Source organism: Achroia grisella, unplaced genomic scaffold, assembly GCF_030625045.1.
Source record: "Achroia grisella isolate CSIRO2021 unplaced genomic scaffold, CSIRO_AGI_Agris_v1 utg402, whole genome shotgun sequence".
NCBI classification, from domain to species: Eukaryota; Metazoa; Arthropoda; class Insecta; order Lepidoptera; family Pyralidae; genus Achroia; species Achroia grisella.
The window spans coordinates 1,416,667-1,431,958 of record NW_026712841.1 but is presented as its reverse complement, the minus strand read 5'-3'; the positions used below and the strand labels follow the sequence as shown (position 1 = coordinate 1,431,958).

Sequence of the window (15,292 nt, the reverse complement as noted above, 5' to 3'; positions counted from 1 at the left end):
CGTCCGCGTGAAATTTTATTTTATTTTTCTAAAATAACAGTAGCGTAAGTTACTCCTTATTACATCAGCTACTTGCCAAAAAATGTCCCGTCAAAATCGGTCCAGCTATTTCAGAGATTAGCCGGAACAAACAGACAGACAGACAGACAAAACTTGTAAAATATGTTATTTTGGTGTATGTACCGTATTTATATTCATATGCAAGTAGTAAAAAACGGTTATTTCAATATTACAAACAGACACTCCAATTTTATTTACATGTATAGATGTATAGATTAAAAAAAAAAGTAACAGTCATAAGGCTAGTCGTATGCCTAATATATATAATAATGTAATAAATTCATTTAAACAGAAATTGCGGGAACATTATTTAAATTTGTAACTTTTTTACTGTCCTTCTCCTTTTTTCACATCTTTCTGTTATATCCATATAGTTCTCTCTATATTTTCTGATTTTCTTACTTTCAATTTGAGACTGTACTTATAATTTGATTATCGGATCATTATGTATTTACTTATATATAATATTTATACATTTATGGGTTATATTTAGATATATATTTATGTATGTATATTGTTATTTTTTTATAGAAATGTATATTTTGCTTATCTTTATTATCTTTATAAATCTTTTTTTGACATTTCTTATTTATATTAGTGCACCGCCAATAATCTTTCGCTGCACCACTCATGGTTGCCTGGTAAATAACGCGGCAAATATTAAGTCCGCCACATGTACAAATTTTTTTGTGCATTAAAGTTAAAGAAATAAAAAAATACAATACTGTTTAATGAAAATGCGTGTTGTCTAGTGCTTTGAGATGTATCAAAATAAGGTCAACAAAAAAGTCCGTGATGGTATATGTCTATCTCTTAAGGATAACCAACAATAACCATTTTTTATCTTTTACATTTTACGGGATTTTTTTTTATCGTATGTTTCCCTTAAAATCATGTAAACTATGTTATAATGTCATAATCTAAAGAAATAATAATATTTTATAGTGACATATCCACTATAAAATACCAAAAAATAGCAATGTAATTCGTTACGCGCGAATCAGGTGTTATAAGGTCAAAGGTCGGTGCACCCCGCGTATTTGATAAATAGTGCTTCTCTGGATGTCTTTAAGAGAAAATGGCAGTATGTACGTGTATATGTACAAGTCCTTAAGTGTTAAGTTTTTCAAATGTACATACAGTAAAGAATAAATATTTTTAAGTACAGTACTTACGTACATTAATATAATACCTACTTTTTACTTGTATCTATTGTTATCAAAATTAAATTATAAGTTCTTAACTTGACCACGACTATGTGACCCTCTCTTGGCGCCAAAACGAGTGAAAAAATGAACAGCATACGACGACGACGCAGTACCTATAGAGTGGAGCAACTGCTTATTCAGTTTTATTCAACTATTTAGTCCCTCCACCGTTACAATGAATGGAGGCGGATATTACAATGTACGTAGCATTGCGAATATAAAATATCTAGATTAGGTATAATAAATTCATAATTCATAGGCCGTTACGGTATCAGAGCCAAAGTCTTCTTTCTTTGTTTATGTACTGTTAGATGCGACAGCGACTTTGTTTTTATATTACTATGTAATGATTGATATACCTAAAATAAATAAAATATCTGAGGTTTGGACAAAAATTCAAAAGGTACTTAATTTTTAAAAAGTATTTTGAAAATACCTATTTTGCATTTAGTATTTGAAATACAAAACACAAAACTATTTTTGTTTTTAGAGTGACATTTCTATGAATTCACTGTCGATAGCGAGCGGTGCGATGGAAAAAGATAACCGTTTATAAAAATATAATAAATAACCCTGGACAATTAACACAGACTGATACTGAACTGATATAAATAGATATTTTTATTTTGTAAATACATATATAATATACATATAAAACACCCAGACCGATGAAAACAATCGATGACCGATGAGTACAAATGTTTGCATCGTGCGAGAAATCGAACCCGCGGCCATCGGATGTAAAGCGGTGTGACCACCGAGGCAGTCGAAATATATAAATAATCTTATGAATTTAATTTATTCTAATTTGTTTATGTGCGCGGGGTGCGGTGTACGGTGCTCCCCCTGCCTCCACCGTTGCTGGAGCTTGCATGTATGGAGCATTGCGAATATAAAATATCTAGATTAGTAAATTCATAATTGATAGACCGTTACGGTATCTATATATATTCGGATTAAAATAAGTATCGCAGTAAGGACCAGTATATAAAGTGATCAACACAATTAACTGATTTTTGAAATATATATACAGAGCCAAAAAGTCTTTGTGTATTCAAAAAATATCTAATTTGTTTGTGTGCGCGGGGTGCGGTGTACGGTGCAGGGGGGACCCTGCCTCCACCGTTGCTGGAGCTTGCATGTATGGAGCATTGCGAATATAAAATATCTACATTAGTAAATTAATAAAGTCATAATTGATAGACCGTTACGGTATCTATATATATTCGGATGAAAGTAAGTATCGCAGTAAGGACGAGTATATAAAGTGATCAACATAATTAATTGATTTTTGGAATATATTCAGAGCCAAAAAGTCTTTGTGTATACCAAAAATTTAGCCGTTCGGAGCCATTCAGTCACGAATTATTAGTAAAAAAAGTGTCGAGTATATCGTACTATCGACGAATATATATGGCCGCATCGCAAAATAGAATGCGACGTTGCCATACCGCCTGAGATATACGCGATAGGAGTCAAGTTATTCAGTGCAAAAGGTGGAATCGGCAAGTGTTTATGTTGATCAACAAAGTGCCCAAAGAGGTGTTTATATATATATATATATATATATATATATATATATATATATATAACAAAAGATTTTATTGTTACTGAAATACACGCATATACGCGTGTGTGTGAAATACTGGTATTTTATGCGTAATTAAACAAAAATATTAGCATTGTGTGTGCACTCCTTCTCTACATAAAGTAGAAATGTGCGAAATTTCATATTACACTGTCCGCGCAATTTTAAAAAAGTTTTGCCTTCCGTATTTAATAATTAACACAAGTTTTGCTTAGATTGGGATTCGAACTTTTTAGGTTTATTACTATTATTATTATATTTAAGAATATGCATTGCGATGGCCTTTACCTAGAGACATAACCGTCATTATGGATATGATTCAATAAATTTGTAACGCACTGTCATGCACTGTCATTTCTGAGGACTTAGGTGTCTAGCCAATCACCTATGTGTATAATTTAGGTATCAATTGTTTGCATTTTTTTCTAGTCATTACTCATAATACCATATTTATACCACAGTTACCTTGTAGATAATAGATAAACAAATCAAGTATTCCTTTGGTTTACTTTAAAAAACACAATTATATATGTTAACTGACTACATTAATATTAAAATATCACATGTACGTGATGACAACAATTATTGTGTATAGACGTTGTTTGATGTTTTTCTCAAACATTATGGCATATTCTAGCCATACCAATGACTTAAAAATATATTGACGTGATTAGGATTTGAATTTACACTTCTTTTTTCGAGACCTCATAATATAGGAAGGGTAATATTTTAACAAAGAACATAACCACAACAAAGTTATTTCAATGCATGTAAGCGAGACGGGTATAAAAAGAGGTCATGCTATAAAATAAAACATAACTTTAGTAGAGGAAAATTAAACTTAAAAAATATATCATAATTTTACCTACTAATATTATGTACCTACTTTTTGTGCATTTCTTACTTTATTACAATTGCATTGTAATTCTAGGATGCTTGCTTTTGTTAAGACTAAGTGGGACGTGAAAACGCATCGGCACCGCTAATGCGTTTGTTTCAGTTCGCCGAAAGCATGATAAGCTTCAGGCAAAGTTTTGGTGTACGGGCGGGCGGAGGCTTCGTGGCTAGCGGGGTAAGGCACCGACGGCGAGGCGACGGCCCGAGCCGCCAGCATTTTATAAGCGCGCGTCTCCGTCGCGGCTGACACTCAACCAATTTCGCGTACTGCGGTAGGTCGTGCCAGTCGGCTCTACGACCGCAGGAACTCGTTCCCGCCGCGCGCACATTTTCTTTGAAATTTCGTGTAAATGCAAAGAAAAAAGTGACATACACGGAACCTTGGTGATATACGAGTGCGCTGTGTTTCATGTTTTCCGACAAAAGACTCTATTTTTTTATCGATATTTACGAAATTTCGTTAATAGATAGGGCTAACGTGATCGCATTAGTGAAACGACAAACAACGTTTCAAGTAAATAAAAGGATTACGTGAATGTTACCCGGGACCAAAAATACAGGTGAATACATTTTCGTTATATCTAATTTTTAAATTATTTAAGTTTTTCAGATATGCTTTTAATTTATCACTTATGCCTTATAAAAATGGAGATCTCTGAGGAGAAAAAAAAAGGATTCGAACATTGAGATGTATGTATTTAAGTTTTAAAAAGAATAGCCTAATTTCATATTATGCTGGATTTGGGGAGCACCTATGCATTAACCTTCATTTTTCCAATATATAACATAGTATCTTTTTTACAGTCTTTAAATTAAGTCATCTTAATAATTAATTACTGTAGTATATTGTCACATTAACTATTATAATAATACTAAGGAGATACTCGTATGTAGTAAATTTAATTAATTAATAATATAATAAGATACATAGAATTTTATATATCAATGAATGGTTATGAACAGTATTGATGGAAAAAAAAGTTTTTTTTCTAGGATATTGGATTTTGTTTAAAGATAAAGCAATTTTAACATAACAGATATGTTATTGTGTAAATTACACCAACTGCCATAAATATTTTCCTGTCTATTGTGAACGTCAGATTATGAAGGAAAATTACCTGTAGGTATGTAGTTTGTGGCTATCATTCATATCAGGTACCATCTACTCTATTTGTATATGTTTGAAAACTATTGATGAGTTTCATAAATATAGATTGCTTATGGAACTCAATTTAAATGAAAATTATTTTGATATAGATGAGCCAAATATGTATTATATATGTATGTATTATATAATACAATAACAATGATTGTAGTTTATAATGAAAATGCATTATGATTCATATAGCAGGAGCACAGATATTTTTAACTTATTAAAAATTACCAAAGTTCTACTATATATAATAAATATAAAATAAAAACTAATTAGTTATAACAAAAGCCAAGTAAACAAAGAAAATAATGTTATAAAATAAAAAAGATGCATTGAGAGATATATTTAAATCAATACCTAATTCTTTTGTTATTGTTATTCACAGCACATAAAGTAAAATACATATAATATTTTATTTTAGTATTATACTATATACCATTATTTCTTTTCAATCTTGAAACAAAAATGTTTTATCACAGAATGGAGTTAATATTTATCAGATAATTTCAACGGATAAGGCTCATCTTATCTATGATAACATTTGATAACAACCTCTTTCTGATGTCATATAACTATGTAAAGGAATTCCATTACAATTAGCAAATTATTGTGTTGTTCATAATAACAGTTTCAGGTGTTTTTTTAACGAGAATAGTTTTATAGAAATAACACAGAATCTCTTTATTTGGGTTGTGAAATATATAACGTCGACCCAATGCTAATTAGAAGAGAAATCATCGCTTGTTGATTTATTATTTTACGACCACTCGGTAATTTTACATTTCCACGACAAAGTCACACAGTATGCGTCAATTAGTAAAATAACTAGGTACCTACTTTAATAAATTGGTTCAATATTGTATTTTACGGTATTGTAAACAAACAAGTTCTTGGAACATATGTAGGTAGTCTAATGATAGTATGGTGGGAGCACCTATGAATGACTAACGCCTAGTACCATTTGCTATTGTCGTAGAGGACACTGAACTTGACACAAAATCATAATGGATGAAGTATTTAACCTAATTACATGTAACAATTTTGTGTTAATATTATCTAGTTCTAAATTATAATCATACTTTTAAAGTTCTAGGTTAGTATAGATATTTATCTAAATTCCATTATGTTCAAAAAGAGATTAATGAAACAATGGAAATATGAATTGTTGCTTTGATTACCCCTCTGAACGAATACGGATACTTAACTATTACTCGAATAATTAATTAGAGTCCATTTTTCATATTTATTTAAATACGAACGTGGTAGGTGTGGTATCATGATGTCCATTCTTTCATCTAACTATAACAAAATTGTATTAATACTAGTTTATAATATTTTTATATTGATGCTTAATTCTTCTTCTTGGTCTAAGTTGCACAATAGATAAAAATCCTTTCTTACTTACATTTAAAGAGATCACACTATTGTATTTTTTAAAGATATTCCGCAGTATGAAATATAATATGAAATATTCTATAAAAAAATCTAAGCATTTAGTATTCAATATGAGCAATGACATGCTATCACTGTCCCACCTGGCAAGACACTCGACTGGTACATTCATTTTAGGTTATTGTTATATACCTATATATTTTTTAATATCTTTGAATAATAGTGTAATAGTGTATATATATAACGTATGTAATATGACAAAAATCCCGTGCTTGAACAATTAACAGTGCAGTTAAAGACTTTACTCAATCAGAATTTCTTTATAATGGTGATGAACAATAGATATAAAAAAATAGATGAGAAATTTGTTGAGGTATCGAATACAAATGTCATCAGTAGTTATAAACTTACATTATTAGTATTGGCTGTGAGGAGTCGGAAGCAGGAAGACATGATCACGGTCGTTTCAATGCGAAATTGCACATATCATCGCATCATCGCTACGACAGTATTATTTATACTGTGAAACGTCGCTTTGGTTGCGCGGCATCTTCATTGAAATGCGTGTCATATGCCGCATCTCAAATAACACTATCATCATACTGAACAGACTTCGTGTAAAGAACAATAAGAATAGAAGACATTTATTCAGAATTACTTTGAAAGTTTTACAATAAATATTTTAACTGTTTTCGTCACTAAGTTAAAACCTACTCCGGTGGCGCTGATAATGACTTTCATTTAGTATGCGCAGTGTAGTATAATCAAGCTATACAATAATGCTTATTTTCAGTGCGGCCAATAGATATAAGACGGCGTTCATCCAGACAGCTAACACGCCACAAATAAAGCCATTTCAATTATAATAATAAAAAAATACTTACTAGTATTATAAATGCGAAAGTAACTCTGTCAGTCTGTAGCGCTTTACAAGCAAAACTACTGAACCGATTTAAATGAAATTAAGTACAAAGATAGTCTAGATCCTGAGGTAGGACATAGGCTACTTTTTAATAGGAATAAGGGTTTGAAAGGGGAGATGAAAGGGTGTATGTATCGTCATTTTTAAAGCTAGTAGAACTCTTTTAATTACCGGTAGACAATTGATATTTTGAAACGATGTGTAACGACAATAACACACTTTGTGTTTTACATATTATCCATACCTACATGTATCTTTGTTTTATTTACTCTCATTCTACTTACTATTATTTATATCGCATGAGAAATATTTGCTGTTTTTTAAAATCTTGTAGTTCAATGATCTATTTTGGAAACTTTATGTTTGTAATTCTTAAAATTCATATGTATGCATTACACGACGTGCCTAAGTAAAATTACGCATACGTACCTATAAGTCTGGAGTTTATGTGCTAGCTATGCGTTAGCTAGCTGTGCATAGCAGGCTAGATAATATTAACGTACCTATAATATTAGCTTAAACTAGCTTTTCATTATCAGAGTGACAAAGCAAAGCGACGGTGTGAAACTAGCGCTGTTGATAGTTTTAATCGATCTTTAAGTAAATTGTTTATGGTAGACACAATCATCGTTTACAAACAAATCGATTAGCTCTAATATGGTTAAAATTAAAAGACTTAATGACAAATCGATGCCAAAATTTACATTGCAATCAATGGTCAGCGTGGACAAGAGTGCTATAGAAAAAAAAGTTTCGGGTAAATAAAATTAGGTAACAAATTGGAGTCCAATGTCGCTAGTGAAACCGGCGGGGTTACCTCCGTACCGTCACGCTCCGGCAAGCGGAACATTGTTGGCGACACTTCTGTTTGTTTCGCGCTTTCAGTTTCTGTACGAGCCCAAATTAATTTGTCTATATGCCACAAAAAATACGGATATATTAAAAAAGTTTTACATTACATACCAGTCGATACCCGTGGTTTCGACTGCTCAAACTTTCTTCCCCTTCTAGTTTTTTTTGACATAAAAGATGGGATATGTCTGTTTTTGTAATACTGTTTATCTTCGTATGAAATTAGGCGATTAGTCGTGAAAAGATAAATAAACATAATTTAAAAATATCGATTTTACTAGAAGTTATAATACTTTGGTTTTAAATATAACATTACAAATTTAGTAGTACCTTAAATCTTCAGAAATATGTGACCGTCATAAGATTTACATTTCGTTTTTTAGTGTGTACTTTACATGTTGTAAATTACAATCGAGAGACTGATATGAAACTGATAGTGTGTATAACATGTACGCAATACTTGACATGCCGACATTTAGCTGGATATCCAAATTAATACGATTTTTTTGGTATTTTTCAATACCGGAGAATCAGCTAGATATAAATATATATAAATTAGCACAAATTTTTTATATTATCGGATTTGAACTCATGTCGGGTCTTTTAAAATTGTCGACTATATTTGAATAAAAATCATTAGGTTCCATTTACCTATATTTACTACGTGTAATGTGCTGCTGCATGGGGGCCACTGATTACAAGTGAACTTAATCATTGTAAGTTATGACAAATGTCTCGTTCTCGTTCTCGTTCCTTGTCTAATCCTTGTGCAGTCATATATTTGCTGTGGATTCAAAAAAACATACGTCCTAAACTGTGAACAAATATAATAGTTGTTTAATACTCAGACGTCTCGTCACTAGTATCAAATAGCGGAGATATCGAGGTCTATTAAGTTTGAGTTCGTTGATTTAAAATTAAATCTTTATTGTATAAATTTAGCATTTATCTTATTGTTAGGGTGACTTTGTAAAAACTCACCTGCACGTGTAACTCTGTCAACCTATTTCAACCGCCCAGTAGCAGTCTTTATACACGAAATACAGTATTTCGGCAGAAATTACAAGATAAAAAGAATGTCATTAGTCTTCTAGAATGGCAAGGCGGTATCCTGGGTTTCACATGATATCGTAATCTACTACGGCTGCTCATGTAAAAAGGGGACAATTACCACTTATCATTGCCATTCCAATTACATTAAAAGAAAAATATTGTACAGATTAATCATATTATAATTTGTATAGATATCTTAAAAACTGCTGAAGTATTAGTCTATGTTTTCATATGATAACAATGCTGCATGATATACCGGTACCTCACTTTGAGGAAGCTAACTGGGTCAACGGTCTGATTAGGTTTACTTTATCATATGGTATATACCTATGTGCCTACTTATAAATAGTAGTATTGTTGAGTTGTTGATAGATATGAAATCAATATATTCTTTTGTGTTATATTAGGTATATATGTAAATATGTATAGTATACCTATTATTTTTTTATTACAAAATGAAGGTATTTACCTGTTCTACATTTTCATACGGAATGTTAGCAACGGAAGCTGTAATTGACGTATTTCATATCGTAAAAACATTTCTACATGTTATCTTTTATTTTGATAAGAGATAGGTAGATAAAATAATGTAAGTCTTCAAATTTTAGATACATGTACAAGATACATAATAATAAATAAAAGTATTTTTTATCTTTACTGTTCTTTTTCATTAAAGAATTCATCGGTTTATTTTTAAGTTCCGGTAAAAATAGCAATACCTAGTTGCTTAGATATCCAGTACTTCGGGTAGGGACGGCATATTAAATGATAAATTATAATATTTATGTATAAAGTCATAAGGTCATAAGTAAATTGTATTTACATTTGAAGATCTTTGATTTCGTATATATCTGTATCATGAGTCACAGCGGATGTGATTCATCCGAGAGATCATGACTTTTGTAATGTCATCTAGTGCCTTTGCCAAGTAGCTAAGTAACAACAACAGCAATGGCATAACCCATGATTTTAAAATAATTTCGTATATGTACTTTATATATGAGGCATTTTATTACCTACATATATACGTATATAAAAATGAATACACTAGGACTTTGATAAATTTATAGCATTTAAATAATATTATCATTACAAAGAAATATTTTTGATAAGTATATGTATTAAAATGTATATAGGTAAACATTATTTTTTAATATAATGAGTATCTAATTCCATTATTAATTCTAATATACACAGTGATAATAAACATTATCATTAATTTGTTTCAGATAGCGTCGCTGCATCGTGACAATAATAGAAATAAATAAAGAAGATATTCATAACCGAACTGGTTTAGAAATATTCTACTAAATGTCGATTCCGTCCGTATCAAAGACATATTTTTTATAGATCAATTAAGTATAAATGAGCATAATAAGAAATATAAGTGGTAGAATACAAGCCAAAGAGATGGCGTCCAGTATGAGAAGCAGCTTAAGGATAATGTGGGGTGTGATGGTAGTTCTGACATATCTTACCAGGAGTAGTGCGGCACCCACCTTCGGAGGCCTCAATCAAGCGACTGTGAGTATATTATTTTGATTAAGAATAAATCGATATGAAAATATACCTTACAGCACGTAGTACCACACTGTGGTTTAACACACTGATTAAATTGAGATAATAAGCCTGGAATTTAATATCCGGGAATAGGTATTATTATTAAAAAAAACCACTCTGATTCACATCCTGTCAATTACGGATTCGACGTTCGTGAAATATGTTATTAGATATTAATTGTTTAAGATTCGTTTCATATACTATGAATACAGCTAATGACTTATGAATAATTGGAATGCAATATTTGTAAAGTCATGACATCTAAATACTATCGTACAAAATATAGGTTTTTATTGTTATTGACGTATACGTACACGATGTCGAACTGTACGATCGAGGCCATCCATTTTATTAACGTTAACTACGTTACTACACAGAAAATAAAAAAATTAAGTTATTTATATTTTAAGAATTAATCTCATTTTTGAGTATAAAATTACTATGTTTAATATCAGCACAGTCACCTGCATATGATTTCAACTGTTTGAAGAATGTAAGACCGTAAGACTAAAGATAAGACACTCGAGATAAAAATATGTCCATTATCAATAATGTCCCTTGTGTGATCTACTTTATAAAAAGTTACTTACAAGATATTTTCTTTTAGTAATAGTATTTATAATTAAATATTTTTTAAAGGAAGTATTCGCTATTTAGAAGTTTTAATTTAGGACTTATCCGACTGAATATGAGCTCATTTCTAGTCTAATATTGAAAAACTGATATCATTTAATAAGATACTCGAAAGTGAAACTTTTCAGACTAAAATATTTAAAAGTCTACGTATCAACCTAGTATACCTACATACAAATATTATGATACCATTGATTATTATTATAATAAACAATAATAAAATAGGTACCTATATCTATTTTGTTTCATAAAGGTTTATCTTATCATCAAACGGAATCGGAAATGACTCGCTTACGGTAGTGCTGTATCTGAGTCAGTGTTTCTTAGAACACCGCTCACCGGTCGTCTCCGAAATCACTTAGTTGATTCGAATAGTCAGCGTAGTAAGTAGGTAGCATATGTATAGTAGTCATTCATTCATAATTTGCGCTATAGACACCCAACCGAGATATAAGCGCTCCTTTTCGTAACCACTCGAGAGCAGCCCGTTTATTCTCTGATGTTGTTAGTATAATATCACACATGAATCATTTTACTGAGCATATACCACGGAAGACTTGGTCATTATAGTATTGAATGATCATTGCGTCATTACTGTAGTATTTGTAAATTACGATGTTATAAATGTATTATTTATTAACTCATAAAGCATGGAAACAAACTATTTTGAAATAGTATCATATAAAAATCAATTTTATTCGTAATATATATCTGAATATGTTCATGTCTAATTTACGTGTTTATATCATGTAGGATAAACTGATTAGGATGAAATTTGGTATATACAACTTAATAACCTATGGTTTATAGATTTCCTATGCATAATTATGATCACGTTAATTACAAAATAATGTATCACGTTTAGTAGTCTACTAAGGACTAAGTCCGTTTAGACTAAAATAAAGATTCTACGTCATTTATACTTGTTCATTCCCAGATATACATATTATATTTTGAATCGTCAGTAAATGTAATAAGGGGGGGGTTCCTAAGTGCGCTTTGTGAGGTCGATTCTTTAAATTAAAATTAAATACCACTTGAAACTTTGTGTATAATAATTTCAAGAGCATGTACAAGAATGTATCATTATAACGTAGTTCGATATCGCAAAAATATGCTTAAGATTTAAGATAGGAAATATTATTAGTAATTTTTAACTTTATGGGGTAGGTAATTTTGGTTCTTACTGTTAATAACGAGCTACTTTTTCTTATGTGATGATATATTTATTTAAATTTAATTATACTAAATAGATCTCTACTTAAATAAAATTTAAAACAAACATAATAAACATAAATACACCACCACCACTATTAAGTAGTTCAATTATTATCAGGTTGATTGTCATATGAAGTGCAAGAATATACAAAGGTAAAAAATCTTTCGTATACGAAAGGACTTACTTTAACTATTACATAAAAGATTCGAATGACTCATTAAAATGTTGTTTCTTGATGTTGATATTACGAGGAGCAGAATAAAACATTAATAAAATTTCATCGTTTCTCGGAAAAGTCAGTTGACTGATCAGCTTACTACGCATGACTCACTCTACCAGTCGTAGAGCCTGTTTACCGTCAAGTTCTAGGTCATAGAGCGCCGACCGTGTTACGGTAGCGTTGTATCTATTCAATAACTTGTGTAAATATTCTTTAGCGTTACTCGTTGTCTATACTTTCTAATGTGACCAATAATTACTTAACGGATTTTGTCACTTAAACCTAAGGAACCATTTGTATATATTGCATAGAAATTACTTGTAGAAGCAAAGTTCTGCAACTTTGCTTCTACAAGTAATTTTAAAATGTTAATTTAATATCAATAAAGTCTGTTTCCTAATTCTATAGGTATTGTAATTGATTCGTTCTTTTTGTGAGAAATAATTTGGAATAAATAGCCACAGCGATGTCAAGGTGAATTTTCGTTCCACTAACCCGACCCGTTTAGACTTTCGCAGCGTGAACCTGATTGTTGAATATTACGAAGGTAAATTTATTTATGTGCCTTAATTTATGCTACAGCTGGTATTGTATTTATTATAGTAATATACTTTTACTGAAAATATAGAATGTAATTCCAGTTTTTGCTTTCCATTATTACATATTAGAAGTGACTTGGGCTCTTTTATTGTGCTTTTTAATTACTATATTTCAACAATTCCGTTTTAATGTATGGTCATCTTCTCAAACTAATTGTTGTATAACTTAAGCTACTACATTTTGATTATACATTAAGGAGATGTACGAAATAAGTATTATAGTAAGATAAAAATATAATAATAATTAAAAATACTGTATCGTATATTATATGTATATTGGCGATATACATATATTTATATCTGCATATATGCGAGTATTTTAGGCCTTAGGTGGCGAAAATGCATCAATCAATCAATACGTAGCATCTAAAATCCAATAACTATTGTGTAACCAGACAGTGCATAAATGAAATATTGAAATGCTGAAATCGTTACTAGGATACGCTCCGTTGCAGGCAAATGTCGTGCGTACCAACATTAACCCAAGTCACGAAACCGCAGTCGCTTGATAAGTTAAACAGATTCCAGCAGGTTTCATTAAAATATATGTACATGTCAATGCACCTGTATGCCACGTGGCTCTATGTACGCAGAGCGACATTGTCATGAGCAAGGTATTTCCTGTCATTTTAAATAGGTTCTGTTGTGCTTAACGTACCCTTATACACGGGGTCATTCTCCTGGCTGATTTGCGTTTAGAACAATGGCCTAGCCAGAAAGTGCCAAGAACCTGTGATGTTCTTTGTCTCCATTATTAATACACGACACGATTAAGTTGACATAAAAATTCAAGACATGTCCTACGACAGCGATCTTACTTAAAATGTTCTAAATCAATGTTGTTTATTTAGGAAACAACGAACTTTAAAACAGTTGATAGAATTTCTATCAACTGTTTGAACCTATTTGTTTTATAAAATAAACGAAATAAAAATGCCACTGAAAATAAAAATAGGTAAAATTCGGTGTATATCTTTCTTGTCGATACTTTAATATTTTATGAAATAAAAATAATATATTATAAGCGTATGTTATTTAAATTACCGAATATAATTGTTATAATTATATTTTGAAGTCAAAATTTGAATAAGAGAAACACAATATCAAAAACATTTACAATTGCTAAGAAATTATCGAAATCAGTTCGATTTTAGGATAGGAAGAATATATCTTAATAGAAAAAAAGAATACTATAGAATTTATTAGTTTCTACCTTTGACCGTCATTTAATAATTAAGTTTCTAGGAATGCTGTCATGAATATTATCACTTTTTATTAAAGTTATCATTATATAATGAATAAAATAACATTTACATGTTATAATAAGTGATTTAGTTTCTGATATTACACTTACTATGAAGCTATGTCAAGGTGGGTCAACATAGCTTTGTAACAATCATTTACGCTTGAAATCAAGAGATAAATGGTGTATTTTAGCACGCAATGTGCATCTAACTGTCAACTAAAAGCCGACCACCTCCTGATAATGTTGTTTTGGATGGTTAAGAAGTAGATACAGATAGATAATCTCTAAATCTCACCGCCAGTCGACAGGCCCTGAGACAAACATGTAGAAAAACAAAATATTTTTAGCTCGCAATGTGGTCATCCCAGTGTCTTTAACCCTAGTCACGTGTGAACGTAACGAAAAGTCGTGGTCCTGAGAAACGATTATTTTTATAAAAGATTAGAAAAACAGATTAACTGTCAGTCAGCGTTTAGTTTCACGATTTTAAGAGAAAAACAAGAGGAAGCCTGTCATGTGTCTATTTTGTTAGAACTGATACTGGTTTTAAAGGTTGCTTAACCGCGGTTATCTCATACTAGGATAACGTTGTCATAAAAAGGATGGCATGGCCACGTTATATCTCCCGTTTTATGACATATACACATTGCTCATAGGACAATAGCTTTTGTAACCTCGAAAGTGGGTACA

At 30.8% G+C, this 15,292-nt stretch overlaps 1 protein-coding gene across 5 annotated transcripts in view; it reads left to right on the top strand.

Annotated features, from left to right (window-relative positions):
- Positions 1-3,995: 3,995 nt before the first annotated feature.
- The window catches only part of LOC131844501 (72 kDa type IV collagenase), a 36,146-nt gene continuing 24,849 nt past the window's right edge, over positions 3,996-15,292 (top strand). For 3 of the 5 annotated variants that reach the window (XR_009357594.1, XM_059193408.1, XM_059193409.1), the window contains exons 1-2: positions 3,996-4,313; positions 10,355-10,649. Coding sequence is in view for 4 of the 5 variants with exons in the window: in XM_059193408.1 (XP_059049391.1) it covers positions 10,491-10,649 (159 nt within the window). In the remaining variant the exon portion in view is untranslated. The remainder of the gene's footprint in view (positions 4,314-10,354; positions 10,650-15,292) is intronic. The other 2 variants (XM_059193410.1, XM_059193411.1) reach the window with 2 other exon arrangements.